This window comes from Glycine max, chromosome 18, assembly GCF_000004515.6.
Source record: "Glycine max cultivar Williams 82 chromosome 18, Glycine_max_v4.0, whole genome shotgun sequence".
NCBI lineage: Eukaryota > Viridiplantae > Streptophyta > Magnoliopsida > Fabales > Fabaceae > Glycine > Glycine max.
In genome coordinates, this window is record NC_038254.2 from 54704666 (window position 1) to 54724262 (window position 19597).

Below are 19597 nucleotides of genomic sequence, written 5' to 3' on the forward strand. Positions count from 1 at the left end.
TTTCTTCCCCAATATGGGTAAAAATGACTTTTCTGTTGTGGGACCCACTATAAAGTTATCTTTATATATATATATATATATATATATATATATATATATATATATATATATATATATATATATATATAACAATTAAAGTATAATTTGACATGTTTTCCTTCAAACATAGCACAAGGCTATATGTTTGAAACTAATGAAAATAAGTAGAAGGATTTAGAAAGGATAAAAGAAAAAAGACATTTAGTTTGATCTTTTATCATTTTGTATCAACGGTGGTAGATGGGATGAATGAAAAAACATGTAGAACTCACTCTTATTGCAAATCCTTCTATTTCGGGAGGGAAGGAAGAAGAAAAGACATGTTATTATAGTAAAAAGGCTAAAATACCCTCACTTTTACAAACTTCTTAATATATTATTTTACGATCAAATAATAAAAAATAAAAAAATTAATTTGCTTTTCTTTCATTTTCTGTTTTATCAAAAAACTTACAAAATTAAATCTCTCAGTTTTTATTCTTTTTCTTTCTCTTTCTTTTATTTCATTTTCCTTCCTAAATCAAACACAAACAAATAAAGTATGTATTACTTAAATTAACCACAAATTTGTAGAATATTTTATTTAAAATAATAAATTGTGAACATGGCATTTTTTTTTGGTGAGGAATTGTGAACATGTCTATTCTTGATTTAATTAATCAACCAATATCTAGGCCCCAATCTTGCTTTAATAACTGGGATGTTGCTGGATCAGCTAAGTAGCTACTTAAACCAAAGAGAGGTAACACAAACTTGAGAGTGTAGTGGTGATAATGACTAAGATGTCGAAAGAAATAAGAAGGATGGGACGGTGGTACTTTTGGAAGAAGAAGAAAATTGGGGAACATAAGATAGGAGTCTCTATGATAGGCCACTACTTAACAAGTTTCAGGTTATGTCCCTAATAAATTAAGGGGAAATAATTTAACAATCAACCCCACGGGTTAGATACGCTCTTATAAAATTATCCAACCCACTAAAATAATAGTTACACAAGCTGCATCAAACGAGTGTTTCTTTTTTAATCACATGTATTTTTTTGTGAAAGACAACTTTGTTTAAAATTATACGAGTTTGGACGCTTCTATTTATGAATTTCCTTTTTTTTAGAGGAAAAGGTCTTTGGGAGGGGAGGGGGGAAGAGTGGGGCTGCTGGGATTATTTATTAATTTATTGGTGCTATGAAAAAGAGAAACTTTATACCTCTGTACATTTAAATAAAACAAAATAAATTACAGACGAAGGAAGTTAAACAAAAAAAAAAGTATGAAGTTGAAGAATAAATTATGACTTTATGAGAGTAAGATCAGTTTATTGAGTGTAATCGAGGTATAAAGATATGTTCAAAGAAAAGTGGAGAAAAAAATAAACAATATAAAAAATTATTTTACATCCATTTTAGCTGAAATTAATATAGAAATACTTGATTTCTACATTTATTATAACTAGAATTAATATAAAAAGTCTTCTTTCTAACTTATTTCTCATCTCAACTAATTGTAGAACTTGACTTTTTACATTAATTTTGGTAAAACCAATGCAGAAAGTTTATTCTTTTTTAAAGTAGCAATACAACTACATTGCATTCATATTATTATGATTCAATAACTACAAATACAGAAAAGGAAACCGATAAAAAAACAATTTTATTTTATTATTTATGTAAATGTTAAGTGCATTTTTTCAGTTTTTTATTATGATGACTAAGTTGAATGTATATAATTTTCATATTAAAATAACTAAACTCAAAATAATGTGTTTTGAAGTGGAAAAAGAATATTATTTTCACTTCGCTTAAGTAATCATTTGCTTCTCTAAACAATATATAATAAAAAAATAAAAATAAAAACCTTATCTTTTCTTGTTACATGCCTAAATGCGAGAAATTTATCAACATTAGGTGTTGGCTTGATCCTTTAAATAAGATTTTATATTTGAGTTTTATATATAAATAATAAAAATATGATTAAGAAAGGAGATCCACTAAAAGTAGGTCAAGCCAATTCTCTAACATATATTATTCATTAACTTTGTTAATAAATACTTTGTATCTATAACAAGACAATCCAAAAAAATGCAAATGTTACAGTATTTTCTTTTTTTGTTTTTTATTAATACTATAGTGATTTCTATTCCTTCCCCTAAGTTAGCTCGATTTTCTTTTTCTTTTGCTGCACATTTGTGCTATAAATCTTCCACTTTGGGAGATATAGTTCATTCATATATTTTAAACTTCCAACTATGCTTTGAAAGGAAGCTTTAATAGAGATGAATGAATATAATCCAATATATAAGTTTATAGTAACATAAATACTGGAAAGAAAAACACCTGAAGTTAAGCTAAGAAAGAGTTAGCATTCCAATTAGATCATATAAAACAAAAAACAAAGTCCAACCAAAGTTTTTGCATGTTGCCCATATAACCAGAAAAGAGAAATTTATTATGTGCTCTTCGTTGTTGTCTTTGGAAGGAAACAATTCTTTAAGTGAGTTTTGGACAATGTTTTTTTTCTTCCAATAAGTACATTGTTATAATTCCTTTAACAATGTTATGATTTTAAGAACGTTACAAGAAAGATATAACAAGAGAGAAAACATTATCTCATAAGGTTGTACGTGCATGATTTGAATCAAAGACAAATACACTGAGATTTATAGAAACAAAAACTAGAGATGTAAAATGAGAAAATGTAAAGCCATACTTGTGTACTTGTGTAAGAGAAACTAAAAAATGAAGTTTCACAAAACTTTAATGAATTTTCTAGATCAATTGTACTAAGAGTTAATGTAGAAATGATTTTCTAGATGGTACAATCGATCTAGAAAGTTTTGTGAGAAATTTCAATAATTAAAAAAATTTCACATTAAATCACTTTAAAAAAAATTGTCAAGAATTTCAAAAGTAATAAAGAAATTTAAATTCCATATGGTTCCATAAAGAATTGGTATATATAGACAGTACTATTTACATTAACTCTTAGTACAATTAATGTAAAAAGTTTTTTTTTAATTCATTTGTAAAATTATCAATATTAAATATTTATTCTAATATTACAAAAATGTCACCACCTTATATACTAAACATATAAACATGTTGTTATCATATTTAGGGAAATGAATCCTTTAACATCTCTCTGGTTAAGCTTTCAATACCTATATATATATATATATATATATATATATATATATATATAAAGTAGCATGTTCCACTTTAACTGTCCCAAGTAATCCCATCATTTCTTTCTTATCTCCTTTTACGGTTAGAAAAGGGCAAGCCCCTATTTGAATCCGACCAGAAGTTGGAAGTTAGAATCGAAGACCAAAGGATGGGAAATCTTTGAAGTACTTTATAAGCCTTACCTCAATTCTTCAAAGTAATGCGTGGGCAGTTCCGTAACTTGATTACTTTAATTTGAAGATACTCACCAATAATCCAAATTCAAACCTATCCGTAATATGTAATTAATGAATATTGTCACGCTAAAGAGTAGTTTTGATCATTTAGCAGGATCCTAATTATAAGTCCTTTTATTCTTCTTTAAGAAAAGAGCAAAGTATGTATGGGATTTCCGACAATTACTTGAATTTTGTCTAAACTCATGCGTCAACTTTCTTGAAGCCAAATGAATGCATGCTGATACCTCACTTGGGGGCTGGTCATGGTTTTGTTTTCTCACTCACCTACTACTCTTGACGAGATTTTGAAACTTTCGGTTGGTGTGTCTAAGGCTGCAAATTAACGGATAACAAATCATTGTCTTGGTTGACCTCCGTTTCAGATTGTTCACCACTGAGTCTAAAGTTATCATAATTGAGATCATCAACGGACTTACCGGATCATAACCGCAAGGTGCATGCAATTTTCCTTTTTTCTAAATTATTAATGACAAATGTTGATCCGAATAAGACAACAACAAAAAAAAAAACTATTGCTATTTTTATATATTAGAAAAGATAATACTATATTTTTGTTCCTTTTATAGGTTCAGTTTTAAAAGAAAATTTAATTATATCCCTATTTATATATTTTTAAAAGTTTAAAAAATGTTAATTCAGGATCGTATAAAGATAAAACAACTAAAACTTAAACTTTAGACCTATCAACAAAAAATTATTTGTTATTAATTTTTTAAATTAAAAAAGATGATACATGTTGACTAAAATATTCCATGTATCATTCTTTTCCTTTAGGTCTTACTTTTTATTACGTCTATCATGTGATCATTATTATAGTTTTAATTATATCCTTATTTTTACGTAATGTTTAAGTATTTTACATGCTTATTATAATTGTAATTATATCCTTATTTTTACTTAACTTTTAAATATTTTACATACTTATTCTAAATGAGATTGAAATAACATTTCTTAATCCGTCTGTGCTATCTTTTAAAAAAAACAGATATAAGAAATAGATGTAATAATATTGATTGTTCAAAAAATATAAAAAAAAATAATTCGTTCATGCTATTTAAGTGAAGAAAGTATTACTCATAAAAAAAGTGAAGAGAATGCCAATCAATGCCTTAAGAAGGTTAGTTAAGGGATTGAAAAATTAGATATTTTGCCATGAAAATATAATATTTGTTGTTATTAATGCACTCCCACCATTGTTTCTAATTAATAAAAAAACTTTTATTTAATAATTATCTCAAATTTTTTTGGAATGTCGGCTTGTTGACAAAAACGGAGACTAAAAGAAGCAAAATCGTTAAAACACTTATCACTAATTTTTAAATAATTAAATATATTCAATGTCGCTTAACGAGTATTCTCTGATTAAAATTAAAATTGATATGTACAAAATTAAATCATTGACTTTGATCTAACTCTGGGTTGTTTTGATCCAAGATATTTTTTTATATAATAATTCCAAGGTATTGTAGCAATAATATTGTTTTCCAACATAGTTAGGATGTCATAAAATAAAGGGACTAAGTTCCTTTATATACTAAGTTGCATTGCCAATGAAAACTTTTCTCTACTCACTGCATCCAAAACATATAAAATGCATTCAGACACTAAGTTCCTTTAGCCAGAACTAAAGGTAAAAGTGTTAGGAGAAAAGGTCGGATTATGAAATATAGCATAAATAGATTAATAGAAAAAATGTTCTTATATTATAAATAAATATTTTTACTATCCATTAAGATTTTTGTCAAGTTAATTTTTATTCTACACAAAACAGATAAAATACATCTTTTAATATCTTCCTTTAAAATAAGATTTGGAGTTGAATTTTGGATGTATAAAATAGTTATATATATTAGTTACAAAAGCAGACAATAAAGTCAAGATGGCCGAGTTGGTCTAAGGCGCCAGTTTCAGGTACTGGTCCGAAAGGGCATGGGTTCGAATCCCATTCTTGACATTCCATATATTTTTGCTACTTGTTTTTCATGTACGTGCTTAGTGACCCTATTTTGATGAGCTTTTCCTAGATGAAATGAATGAGCCTATATAATGTGTAGTGGTTTATCTTGCCTTTGGCTCACAATTATTATTATTATTATTTTCTTTCAATTCTCCCCTCACTCCTTTTGTTTATTGTTGTTGTCGCTATCATTATCATAATATTTTTCCTCTTTTCCTTTTCTCCCTCTCCAATCCTAATGTTTGTCCTTCTTTGTGAGCTCCCTTCCCAACCATACGTTCACCATCATTATCGCCCATGCTTGAGGGAAAAAAAGAACATGAAGATTGTGCTCATGGATGCTAAGAGAAGAACCAAACAACTAGATTTGTGATCCAAAACGAAGAGAAACAACCCAATCTAGCGCCCATAGTGGTCGTTGACGGCAAGGGACCGAACTTCGAAACCGTTCTTGTATCAAACATTCTCTTTGTCGGCTCACTCCTTATCTTCTTTCCCTCATTCGCTCCACTGCAAGCCAACACAATCCAAACAAATGTAGCAACACACATTGAGATCTGGACACCCTAGATCCAAATCAAAATTGCTTTTCAATTTGAGATTTGATTTTTATATTTATTGAAGTTAATTATTTTCGTTTCAAAAATGAGTCCTCCTTTGAGATTTTCAATGACTCGATTGCACGACAACGTTGAGGTTGTCCGCAATGACATTGGGATATTCATGATGGTGTCGTGGTCGTCCATGGTGAGAAAGGTCAAGTGGTCGGCGAGGACAAAGACAGTGATTTGGAGCCTTGAAAGAGTTTTTTTTTTTAAATAATCCAGTGCATGTATTCTCATGGTACTCCTTACCTATCTTATACATTAATGGTAAAATGTTCATATCTAACAAACCAGGTTATTCTTTCATTCATTTTTTAAAACTCTACTAGGGTGTGAAAGGAATTAGTTTTGTTTTTGCACCCTAGTCTTCGTCTCAAAAGTAAAGCTAGCAGAAGCTAGGTAAGATTTTGCATCAAACTTCATTTTTATTTTTGTTAACCATGTTATTAGTACGGAATATTCATCAATTTTATCGATGATTAACTTTGTCGTAAAACCTGTCTAATCATCTTTAATAAAATTCTTTCCTTTCAATCATATTTTATCCATCCACAAGACCTAAACCTGAAACTTTGTTTAAAAAAATTGAGTTTAATACTACCTACCAACAACTTGGTCAAACTTCATATTTTATTATACGGCTAACATTTTCGCCTCTTGCGGTTTGTCATGTAGTATGCAACAAGTGACTCGATTTTTTATTTTATTTTTTGGCAATGAAGTGACTCGATTTTGGTGAGCTTTATTTGCCATAAATGAAATTAATCACCCTGTATAGTGAGTAGTGAATTAACTGGCCTATAGCTTACTATTATAACTGAGTGATCTTATTTCACACGAAACCTTTTACATACGAAAAATGGCAAACATTAAATTGATCAATAAAATTGTTCAATTTAACAGAGAACACACGTACGAGTGTTGGTTAAAATTTTGGATAATTACAACTATAGAATACCACATCTCCTTCGTAGCTTCCGTTTTCGTGATATTTATTATTTGTGATTTTGATTTAGCTTATTATGCATGAACATAACACGAGTTGAGAAGCCGGAGGAAAGGCTTTTCTACCTCAAGAATGACTTGAGCACGCTTAAAATTTAAATTATTGACTTTGCATACGCTAGGTGAACTCGATGTCACAAATTATGGACTATGCATGACTTGAGCATGTTGAGATTTATTGTCCTAGGTTATATACGTGGATACTGCATCAGCTACGAGGGAGAGGATATATGTGGTGAGGTCTGGTTGGGTTTGTTATACTTTTGGGATAGGTACTCCTGGTATCTGTATCCTCTCTTTTGTATTCTGATTATTTACATCAATAATAATTAGCTATTTCCAAAAAAATAAAAGAATTCGATGTCAGAAATGAACCAGATTATTTGGAAAATGCCTTTCAACGTTATTTAAGGTGCATTCGTGAAACAATAATGATACAGAATAATTTTTTTATACAACTTTCATAACACCATAGTCACTGTGAGAGAGTTGTTGAGTTGTTTGCATGAAATCATAAAGTCAAATTTCATTATCACTGTTAGGTTAAAGAGTTAAGTGCGCGTTTGATTTGTGGTTTTTGTACAACTCCATATGTTTGTTCACATGTTGCAAAGTAAACCAAGAAGTAATTATACTGTTGGATTGAAGCAAACATACGTTACATTAAATCAACGTTTTTCTATTCACACCCTAAGTTTATCTGCTGAAATATCACCTCACCCTTGAATAAATCACCAAGTTCACAGGGTGTTTTTTAAAACCCATTCCAACCACGTTGAACAGAAGCTTTCCACTTTCTCATGCAAAAGTCTTAGATTGATGTTCAATTCAACTGAACGCAGATACAAACACACACCAGTAGATGCAACTTGCAAGAAGATATCCTCCAAAGATATAGCATACGTTCTTATAAAATGAACTTATCTAGAAATTGAATAACTAAGGAAATATTGCCATTTATTTAACTTAAAGTTTTTCACCATAATTTAATGTAATAAACTAACATTGTTGGGAGTGTTGGTCGAAATATAATTACCCTAGCATACCTTTGAAAACTACTTCCACGGATCATGTACCAAAAAACATAAGATTTGATTATACTTTTTATCTGTTTAATTTTATACTTCACGGGATTTTAATCCCCGATGCTTTTCGAAACAAACTTAAATATAAGTTCACAGGTTTTGTAAATTATTATATAAAATATTGTAATAAAATTCTAATTAAAACAATACCAAAAATAGCTATAAAACTACAACTAATTTTGTTTGTTTTCTCAGCCAATGAATAATCTGTTTTTAGACCTAAGCAAATTTAATCTTGTCGGTTCTTTTTTCCTGTTCATAATCTTCAAATCTTTAATCTCTACTTAATATTTGTGTATTAACTTGATTAAAATAGTTTTAAATTTTGTAAAGACTCATCAACCAAAAAATCAAATTTCACCAAAATAAAACTCAATTTTTCTAAAATATATAAAAAAATCTCTTTTTGAAATCACAATTTTACATTTATTAAACCCTTTTAAATATGACCGAATTTCCATTAAACTACCAACTTTGGAACATTTAAAATTTTTCATATTCAAAATGTAAGCTACCAAAAGGCACAAGAATCATAAAATAAATTTCAAATTAAGTTTCCACATTCATAGTTAACACCATTCAAAGTCAAAATTCTTTAGCACAAATTTTAACAAGATCTTTTTTTCACTCACGAATAACTCAACAGCTTAACTCTTTGATGCCTGCTTTTCTTTTGCCTTCTGGATCTTCAATACCTTTTTCACAATTTTTTGCTCTTCAACAAGGAAAGCGCGAATAATCCTATAGCAAGATTACATAGCTGTTAAATTTACTTCAACTAAGAAAATTTGCATAAATAATCTAGTGATTTTTGAGCAACATACCTTTCTCTAACAGCTCCCCCGGATAAAACACCTCCATAGGCTCGGTTTACGGTCCTGCGGTTCCTAGGCAATCTAGACCTCTTGTATTCAGCAGGTCTTAAGTGTGGAATCTGCAGAGTAAGTCAGGATCAGAAAATCATGATAGTTATGGCATTTTGCTCATCACTACTTGGGGTGTATTTGGATAAACAGGTTAATTAAACACTTATGATACTTGTGGACAAACAGTTTGATTAAGCACTTATCAAATAAGGATGAATATGGAAGAACTTATTCACAATTTAGTTGAATTTATTTTATGACATCAACAATTATATAAGTGTTTGGTAGAGCTTGTGAAAATAACTCCGCAATATATCTATAAGCAATTTTCGACTTATTTTAATAAGCTCTTCAAAATAGCTTATGAAAAAGGCTTATAACTTAAACAGTTTAATCTTATTCCTTCTTTAAATGTAGAAACAACTTATCCGTAAGTACTTACATGCTAAATACTTGTTCAATAAGCACTTAATTAAGTTGTCTAACCAACTACACCATAAGCACTTATGTAGGGTTAAATTGTTTTCATAAGCTATCTTAGAGAGGTTATTGAAAAAAGTTGAAAACAAGCTTGAGGACATATCATAAGTTACTTTCATAAGCTCTTTCAAACACTTACACAAGTACCTATGAATTAAGATAAGCCAAAACAAGTTCTCCCAAACACACCCAATATGTTCATATTCCTCCCTCTGTCCCTAATTATAAGATCCTTTTCAAAAGTTTATTTGTCCCTTTTTATAAGACTCTTTTCTAATTTCTAGATGCATTAATTATTTTTTCCCTACGTATCCTTAATTATTCTTTCTCCAAATATTAATGAAAAACAATTAAGTGGATAGAGAGATAAGAAAAGGATAATTTTGAAATGATAGTACAATTAATTGACCGATTTAATATCATTAACTATATTAATTACTTTTCTTAAGGAACACGAATTAGTTGAAAGGATCTTCACATTAAGGAAGGAGGGAGTAATTGAGAACTGATTCATAAGCTTGGCTGTGAAGCTTACTAGAATAATCCAAAAAGAGTTTATTTTGATAAGCTTCTCCACAAAGCTTATTGAAATAAGATAGAAAGAACTTATAGGAAGGTTGTAAACCACTTTCGCAACCTGAAATAAGCTCCTCCATTCACCCTCTTAGACAAAAACAAAGAAAGACAACACAAATGAACATGAAAACATCAAATTGGCACATGGTGGGACACAAAGAACATAAATGGAAAAAAGAGAGAGAAGGAAAATTATAATCTGCAAGTAGTAATAGGCTGCGGAGGGTTACTCATAAAAGATAAGGATCTAAACATTTATCACGACCTTTATCTCATTAGTTCTCATAATTTCAATTTAGTTATTTAAGAACCAAGGCAGCCAACAAACACCGTAAGCACACGAAAATTATAGCATCCATTATTCCTCCTCAGGAGGCCCATAAACAACGCTGATTCCAATGTCATTCCTACAACCTATCCCTCAATACTCCACAACAAATTCATACACATAGACACATATCCGCAACAAAAACAAAAACATGATTTTATAATCAATTAGGCACCCATCCAAAACTGAAGCAAAAATAAAGAATAACCCTGAAATTTTCCATCTCACCCATTTAACAGATCATAATATAGAGGAATTCGCACACAGCATATCATTTTTCAAATCTATAAATCATATTCTTCACTATGAATCAAATATCCTTATTCTTCAAAGGGTATATCAAATAGCAGAAAAAAAAATTACACACTAAATACCCCTTGGATCCTCTTGCCAGTGACAGGGCACTTAGGTCCACTTGCTCTCTTCTTAGTGGTCTGGTACACCAACTTCCCACCTGAGACATACCCATTTGAAAAAAAAATAGTAAAAACATCAAACAACAACAACGAAATCAAATTTTGACGACAACTGAAGGAATATAATTGAGATCAAAATAATAATAGTAATAAAAAAAACCACAATTAGGAGGGGGGGAAACACAAAACAAATAAAAAGAACAAAGAGGAAATATACCAGGGGTCTTAACAACCCGGTGCTGGTTGGATTTGGTAGCATAGCTATGGCGCTTGCGATAAGTGAGCCTCTGCACCATCGTTGCTGTTGATGGGAGTGAAACCTAGGAGAAGAGAGAGTGCGCACACGATGTTTTATAAATGGAGGCTTCTCTCTCAAAACCCTATATCTCATGGCTCTCGTTATTGTTATCTTTGTTGGGTTGGGCCTCATATTAGATCCAGATGCATATTCGGCCCAGTTAACTTGTGGGTTTAACAGATTGGTAGACTGGCCTATGTCAAATTATTTGGGCAATTAACATATTTAGTTTAGATTATTTCTAAAAAAATCATTATAGTTTTTGAAAGTTTATTTTAAATATAATCAATTTATTAAAGAAACATTAACTTCAACTTAAACATGACATTTCGATTAATTTAATCCATTTTTCTAATCTAGAGACTTGTGTAATCGGATATAGGTCACTTAGAGAGCATACATGTGTCAATTAGTGTAGGAGTTGTTCCAGACTAATCATATATCTCACATTCAAATATTGGATATGCAACTATATTAAATATTTGAAAATAAATTTTTATTGTCCATAATAATTATACTTATTTTAAATAGAATTATCCCTAATGAAGAGAGTAGATGTAATTAATACCAGAGAAAAAATATATCATAAATAGACATGATTATTCGTCTTGACAAGGTATGACACAATGAAACATTTATGAGATTTCAAGCCTGACTTTAGCACTTTTTAGTGGATGTAAATGTTTTTTTAGTGTGAACACATGATATTTTAGTATTTTTTATCTATGTAATATTTTTTGTTTTGTTTTGGTCCTTATAAAATTATCTTTATAAAAAGATCCTTGTAAATTTTACGAGAACCAAAACAAAAAAAATCATAAGAATTAAAATATAAAAAATAATATATTATAGAAATCAAAAATATATTTAAACCATCAACTTTATTATTTTTCATGGATAGCATTATAATTAACGGATGGAAGAATAACATTCTTGGAGTTTTAAAGTTGAGTTCTACTGACTAATGTTTAAATTAAAGACATATGCTATGAAATTAATAAAAAAATATTATAAATTATGATATTAGTGTATTATAAAAACTTTCTATTTTTATTTTTAAACCAATGTCTTTAAAATAGTGATCAACATTTTAAATACCGAGCTGTTCTTGGAAAAAGGAAAAAAAAAATTGCGGTCCCAATAACGTGTGCACGAGAAATACAAAGCTTGATTGTGATATATAACTTCCCACTTGTCATTGAAAAGTACATACCTATCAATATGAATCAATAATAAAAAAAATTATAAATTTGTTTTATGTCATATCAAGAAAAAAGTATTTTTTATAAAAACAACATGACAATAAAAAAAATTATGTAAGAATAGGTTACTGAAAACTCAAATTTTTTTGAAAAATCATTCATCTCATAATTACTTCAAATCAAATATATTTAACTATTAAATTTTTAAGTAATAGATTACCAAAAACTACATTCATCTTATTTATATAAATAAATAATATTAATTAACTCCTTTAAATCATCCTTAATCGGGATGTTACTTTTTTTAGCTAAAAAGGTTATGCTTAGACATGGAAGCTTGAATTCGCTAAATATATACTAGTAGTAAGAAGAAAGAAAGTAACAAGGCATCATGTGGACTTGAAAAGTCGAAAACCAAAGTCATGAAAGAAACAAAACCCCATGCTACTTAAACCTATATGAGGGGAGACCTTGCCTATGCGACGAAATTAATAAAATGTATTTATGAGGAATGAAAAATAGTTTTATTCTTGTGATAAAATGGCATTTTGTCTTAATTCAATAAAAAAAAAATGAATGAGGGTTTCATAACATAATATACTAACTATTAGAAAGTGTTCCATATTTATTATATGTTGAATTATTTTAAAGAATTCTACCTAATTATCTGAGTTGACCACACCACATGAAATATAGATCGGGACCACCAATTTGTTGAAAAGTTATATGCAAAATTTTTTACTAATTTAATAATGGCCTTCTAAATGCGAAGGAACATATGCACAGATCTTTTGCAATTAACTATTAACTAGGGAAAAGTAAGAATGATGGCTCTACATGTATCCTTCTGTTAACAAAATTGATCTTGTTTAGTTTGCTACGACACCATGCGAGTTGGTCGGTCGTTATTCTTGACATGTTCAACACTCTCCAAACCAATTTCATGTCCACTTGAGAGAAAAAATAAAGCACTTGATCTGCCCCATCTTCATGATGATGCTTTTGGAACTTCTTCAATATGCAGCTTCCACTCCTCAAAAGCTCTCTCAGTCTCTTTTCCTTCTGCCAAATCCAAACAAAAAGAATAAGCAACACTACACAACACAACCCTTTTTCAAGAAGAAAGTTTATTTACATTTGACATTAAAAAATGTGACATTTGAAGCTTTAGAGATTACCTTTTGAAGATCCGTTCTAATCTCCACCAAAATCTGTGAATCTGAAGGGTCTTGGAGCTCTACTTGGTTTTCTCTTTGACCTTTAAGTGCCAAGCTGGATGCATCTTTATCAGCTCTTATGAAACGCCAAATTGTTCTGATGGATTCTTCCAAAATCTCCACTAGCATGTCACTTGTGATTGCATCTTTATCAGCCTCTCTTTTTCTGAATTTCCTTTTATCCTTGGCATTGTCTTCTGCATCCAATTAAGATTCTATAACCATGAGGAATTTTTTGTCTCTAATGTATGAAACTGTATATGGTTCCCCACATATGAAAGTGGGCATGAAAAAAGGTAACAATCAAATTCCCTTTGAATAAAGACACTAACCGAATTCACATTCTACTTAGAAAGTTCTCACCTCTTATTACTGGAACTTGAAGAAGATTGCGCATTGCACAACGATTCCTAGCATAGTTTTCAACCCGTGGACCTTGGAGGAATGGTTCATTCTCTATAAACCTTTGGAGAAGGACATGGAATTGTTGAAATTCCCCTGCTACTTCATTGAACCTTAGCAACCCGTATTGGTCAGATTCCCATAGCTTCAAGGCCTTCTCATATTCCCACTGAAGAAATTCCCAAGAAAGGCACAACTGCCCCACATAAACCATTTCCAAATCACTGTACAACTCTCTTATGAACTTCCTCATTGGGTCAACTTCAGTGTTTTTACGTCTAGAAAGGCGAAAGCCGCGTGTAAGAATGGATGTGAATGCTGGTGAAGGGTTCTTACGGGTTGAAAATGATTGGAGTGGGTCCTTTGACTGTAAAACACCTACAATTTCCAAGAAACTTGAGCAATGTGCTGTGACTATGATTGGAATCTTCAATATTAAGCATAATGCAGAGGGCCATGTAGATTATAAAATTATAACATAACTTTCCTTGAGAATACCTTGCCTAACTTGTCTTGTTTAAGAGTTGTTTAAACTGAGATAAGAAACAAAAGAACATAGAAACATTGGGTGGAGCATTACAATCAGTGCTAGATCATTGTAGGGACTGTTTTCTTTTGGAAAACTCGTCAGAAGTTAGCCACAATAAGAAAATGCCCAAATGTTAGGCAGAAAAATTGGAATTGCATATTTAATGTTTACGAATCTTAGATAAAGGAGGTGGGTAGCTTTACATGAATATGAAATTGTTAAATACTATTAGATCTATTAGACAAGGAAGAGTCCTAACACTCATATAGCTCTCTTTTGGGGAAAGTGCAAACTACTAGTACTAGGAGTCATGGCTATTGGCTGGTGGAAATTCTGCTATAGCATTAAAACGTTTAAAGTGCAGACCAAAGCACGTGGCATAAAAAAATTGCTCAATTCCTCAACACCTACCCCAATCCAACAATTCTTCCTTGTAATATAAAAATAAAGAAAAATGAAGTGCAAGAATATATAAAAACTATAATTAAAGGTGATCATCTTCTACCATAAACAAAACCAACCAGAAAAAGAGAACAAAAAACAAGTAAGGTTCAGTTGTGTAATTATTCACTCAACTACTATGTATTTGGGTAATTCATGCTTTCCTGGTGCCCAACTAACCAGATTGAGTGGGTCCTTACCCATACTTTTAATGAATTTAGATGAGGTAGGTCTTGATGATCTCGTAAATTAAATGAAATTGCTCTTCCACTAAGCACACTAACTTCGAACAAATAAGTAGAGAACAAATTTTGAGAAAAAGGAAAAACAGCCGCAGAAAAGAAAAACCAAAGTTGAGGTAATGGATAGAAAAAATACTGACCTAAAGCATACATCTTTTGGTAATTCAAGATATCGAATTTTCGCATTCGTTCTCGGTAACTCCTGTAGAATTTTGGAAGTTCATTTGTGGTGCTACCATGCTGTAATTTTTCATCAATTTTCCATGGCTTCAAGTCTTCCATTATCCTTGGAGACTCAGAATCCTCAAGGATGGTAGGAAGACCAGTGGCTCTGACCTTCTTCAGCTCCATCTTCAATTGTTCTATCAAATCTTGATGCTCCCATAGTGTGTCAAAACGGTTGGAATCCTCAAGATCAATAGTTGCTAAAGCCTGTGAATTAGGCTTCACAGATTGTTCATGTTTGGAATTGATGCTATTGCTATCTTCAGAATTTTTACCTGAAGACTTCTCCAGCCTACATTCTTCTTCCAAGTTTCCAAGCTCATCCATTATATCTTCATCCTCTTCAGTAAAATCATCAGGGTCATATCCAACATCCAAATCCTCATAGTTTTTCTCATCCCCAAAGTCCAAATCCTCTTCTGTTGCATTGCTTCCCAATGTGTCAAACTCAGTAGTGGTTCCAAAGTCTGTGTCTGACAAAAACCCCTCCCCCAAAGAACTGACAACAGAATCTGAGTCAGAACTTGAACAAATAAAATCATCCCCGGAAAGAAAATTGCGAACAACTGGCTCTACAGACTGCCCCATTGGTTCCTCAGCTTTGAACTTCTCTGACACCTCTTTGTGTGGACTTTCTGTGAAACTGTTAAGATTTTCTGACATAATCCCTCTATCACAATTTTCTGGAATGAATTTCTTCCTTGATAAGAACCCAAAATCATTGTCAACATGATTTTCCAATTCCAAAGCATCATTTGAATGAACAAAACATTCTTTGAACGTGAAATTTTCAGCCTCGGGTTCATCCAAGAAGTGGCTGAAACTCGTGCCTGACATGAACTCATATTTATTGGTGCTAGCAGAAACAGCATCACCCCCCTTCACAAAATCACCACTTTCACCATTCCCTCCTTTGAATTCTTCATCATAATTGCAATTCCACTTTTGATATTCAAATTTGAAAACCAACTTTGGTGTTTCCTCTTCTTCAAGTCCAGAATTCCCACTATCATGAACAGTTTCGGAACAACATTTTTCCATGGACTCTGCTTCTTTCTGGAAACCATTAGAATCAATTTGATCACTTCCATGTGAGAGAGTATCATTTAGTGCCCCAAAATATTCAGACTTGGAATGAATTGACTCAGCTTTCTCATTGTCACATACAAACTCAGAAGAACAAAGCGGTTTCATCGATTTATAAGAATCAGAACCATATAATCTGAAACCAAAAATAGAAAGAGAAAAAAAAACATAAAGGGATTAAATTATTGGCTAATGGGTATTGGTTATTAAACAGCGTAGTGGAATTCACAATGAAAAGTCGAAAATTCAATACCTCACGATGGCTTTGGTGAATACCCAAAGCAGAGTATTCAAAAGCTTAGAGAGAAAAATCCAAAAGCACTCCCAAAAAGGATCCATTTTTGGTGAAGAAAACCTTTCAGAGAATCCATACTAACCGAAAGAGAAGTGGGTATTTCATGCAAATATCGTTGGGGAGTGAATCCATCCCACAAGCGCGTTTGTTCCTTTTGAAGCAAAACAGAGGAATTGAAAACAGGGGAGAGTCATGCAAACTCTGATTTCACCTTTGAAAATTTTGCACTAAAAAAGAATGAGACTTTGCACCCGAAAGGACAAAGATGTACGTGCAAACTCTTTAGAAGAAGAGTTTTTCACATGCGAGTCCGATTCAGCACAGAGGGTGAAGTGTTACCTAATTGGTGAGATTCAGAACAGAGTGAAAAGAGAAAAAAGATGTGGGAAGAAAAGAACATGTCAGCGACTTGTTGTGTTTGAGTTAATCTTTCGGTTGCTTAGAATCACGGGATTCTGGTTTCTGTGTACCGTTAGTGTTATGGGAGTCATAGATTCGAAGGTTTCGTATTGTTATCAGGTGAGAGTCTGTTGTGAATTATCTCTTTTATATGATTTCGTTCGGTTCAGAACAGAGAACTCAAAGGTGGGGTTAAATTGAAAGTTTACGTCTCATTCCAGTACAGTTTCCTGTTCAGAAAAACAATCCAAAAAATATATATTTGGATTTTCGGTCTCATTCTACTGCAGTTTCCTATCCTAATATTTGGATTTTATTTATAATTTTATGCAGATAATTATTTTTTCAGAATAGAGATTATATGTTTAATTTTAGTTCTTTTTTTATATTAAGATTCGAAAACAATATAAGAAAAGTAACTCGCATATTCTATTCAGTCAAACTATATATTTTGAGATATTTAGTGATAGTTTAATTTATATACATAGCTATTATAATAATTTTACATAAATATTTGATAAGATTTAATCACTTTATTATATTATTTTACCTATATATACAGTGTATCAATTAAGATAAATTATAAAAAGTGTGATTGATATATAGTTAAAAAAATTAAACAATCAATCAACTACAAATTATCTTTTAGATGATTTTAAAAAAATATATTATAAAATTTAATAAACTTATTATATATGTGGATACGTGACTAATGCGATTAGTATATTTCAATTAAAATCAATTGCTATTAAATGCCATTAAAAATATTTTATTTTTAATATCTTAAATGTTACGTTTGTAAATGCTAAATGGTTTCCAACATTTATAAGGTATTCATAATTCTAACCACTTTTTTTTGTCCGTGTGAAATTGAATAGTTGGAAGAAAAAGTCAACAATGCGTTGCTAGGGGAAAACGACCATATAGTCGACATGGGTTTATACAGTATTTTATAGACTTGCACAAACACACTTTCATATTTACCTTGCAAATTATGCAAAAAATTTGACTTATAATTTGACAAAAAATGAGTTTGCTTGAGCATAAAGATCGATATCTTTTCAGCATAAAATAATCTTAATCTTTTATGCATCATAAAATATATAAGGATCTTATTGATGGATGCCAATAAATTAGAAAGTATATAATATTTTCTATGGTTCTTTAATCTCTTAAATAAGGAGTATATTTGAAAAATCTAGTAATTATATTGTTATTATTTTGATTAAAATAGTTAATACTATTTGAGTATTATTTTTTATTACACAGTTAATAAATAGAATCACTTTTTAAAATACTAAAATTTATTTCTTTCCTTTTTAACCATGTTTGTAATTTAAGTATTTTTTTTCTTAATAAATTGTGATAAATTAATTTTAAAGTGTTAAATATAAGTGAAATTTGTGGTTAAATTGATTTAACCATAATTTTCATATTGAAACTTGAAAATGGTAGATGAAATTGAATCTGATAATAAAACTACAAAGACAGTCTATGTAAAGGGGAGGCACATAAATGAATGCAGTTGACATGAACCCCACGAGCATAGAAATCACATCAATGATGAAGGGATAAAAGCAGTAATTGAAAAGGAAAGTATGATAATAGTGAAGATAAAACTTTCTTTTTCTTCAGGATTCTTTTAACTTCCGTAAGAGGGAAGAGAAGTAATGAAGTTAATCCATAAAAGAAAGGGTAAAATTATTTTTAAAAATATGAAGTGATATTCTCTACTTTTTGTACGACTAAAAAGATATTTTGGTAAGTATTATTTAACTCTGACAGTATTTTATCTATTAATGTAGATAATGTTGTCCAATTTAGAAACATAAAATCTCACTATATATTAAATTTGAGACCTCTTACTTGAAGCTTATAAAAAATCTATCATTCTCTCTCCTTATGAAGTTATGCGTCTTTTTCAGATTATAAATTTTTACATCAAAATAAAAATTTTCTTTTATAATTTTAATAATCAATATTTAAATGTTTAACGGTATATTTTACCATGTAAGTATTATTGGAGATGATAAAATATACTCAAACCCTATGGGAACCAGAAAAAATATATGCAAATAGGTAGGATAAATGCCTATAGGTCTTAGACGATATTGTTCTTATTGACGTGTTAGATGAGTCAAAATGCATAGAACTTTTTGGTGTCCGATCCCACAATAGTTATTCTTGGTGGGATTCTACCCCCACTTTGTCAGGCATGACTACATTAGCAATAAAGTTTTTCTTTCTTGTTAGCTTTCTAATGGGTTCTGATCTAGTCCCCTCATATTGTTTTAGTCCTTCTATATATAATGGTTGAGGAGTGATTGGTCTTGGAGTGTTGGGGCATCAACTTAGTTGAGGTTCTTTTCCCTTCATTAATCCCTTCCTTATTTCAAAAAAATAATGCATAGAATGTCAGTTTTGATCAAACAACAACACATCATCACCCTATGTCATATAAGAATGAGATGGGTATGGTATTAAGGG

At 30.6% G+C, this 19597-nt stretch overlaps 2 protein-coding genes and 1 non-coding gene across 4 annotated transcripts; 1 reads left to right on the top strand and 2 right to left on the bottom strand.

Annotated features, from left to right (window-relative positions):
* Nucleotides 1-5329: 5329 nt before the first annotated feature.
* On the top strand, nucleotides 5330-5410 carry TRNAL-CAG (transfer RNA leucine (anticodon CAG)). Its single transcript has one exon. It is a non-coding gene; the product is annotated as a tRNA-Leu (tRNA).
* Nucleotides 5411-8638: 3228 nt separating this feature from the next.
* Nucleotides 8639-11153, bottom strand: LOC100785061 (60S ribosomal protein L34). Its single transcript, XM_003552474.5, has 4 exons — nucleotides 10992-11153; nucleotides 10733-10812; nucleotides 8933-9042; nucleotides 8639-8849 (listed from the first exon to the last, which is right to left on the bottom strand). Exons 1-4 carry the CDS (start codon nucleotides 11068-11070, stop codon nucleotides 8756-8758), a joined length of 363 nt encoding a protein of 120 aa, XP_003552522.1. The 5' UTR covers nucleotides 11071-11153; the 3' UTR covers nucleotides 8639-8755.
* Nucleotides 11154-13016: 1863 nt separating this feature from the next.
* On the bottom strand, nucleotides 13017-17305 carry LOC100785051 (uncharacterized). 2 transcript variants are annotated; one of them, XM_003551683.5, is made up of 5 exons: nucleotides 16670-17297; nucleotides 15246-16552; nucleotides 13855-14271; nucleotides 13453-13688; nucleotides 13017-13336 (listed from the first exon to the last, which is right to left on the bottom strand). In XM_003551683.5, exons 1-5 carry the CDS (start codon nucleotides 16753-16755, stop codon nucleotides 13079-13081), a joined length of 2304 nt encoding a protein of 767 aa, XP_003551731.1. In that variant the 5' UTR covers nucleotides 16756-17297; the 3' UTR covers nucleotides 13017-13078. The 2 variants fall into 2 exon arrangements, with proteins under 2 accessions (XP_003551731.1, XP_040868113.1); XM_041012179.1 differs by lacking the exon at nucleotides 13017-13336 and having other exon boundaries at nucleotides 13453-13745; nucleotides 16670-17305.
* Nucleotides 17306-19597: the final 2292 nt, after the last annotated feature.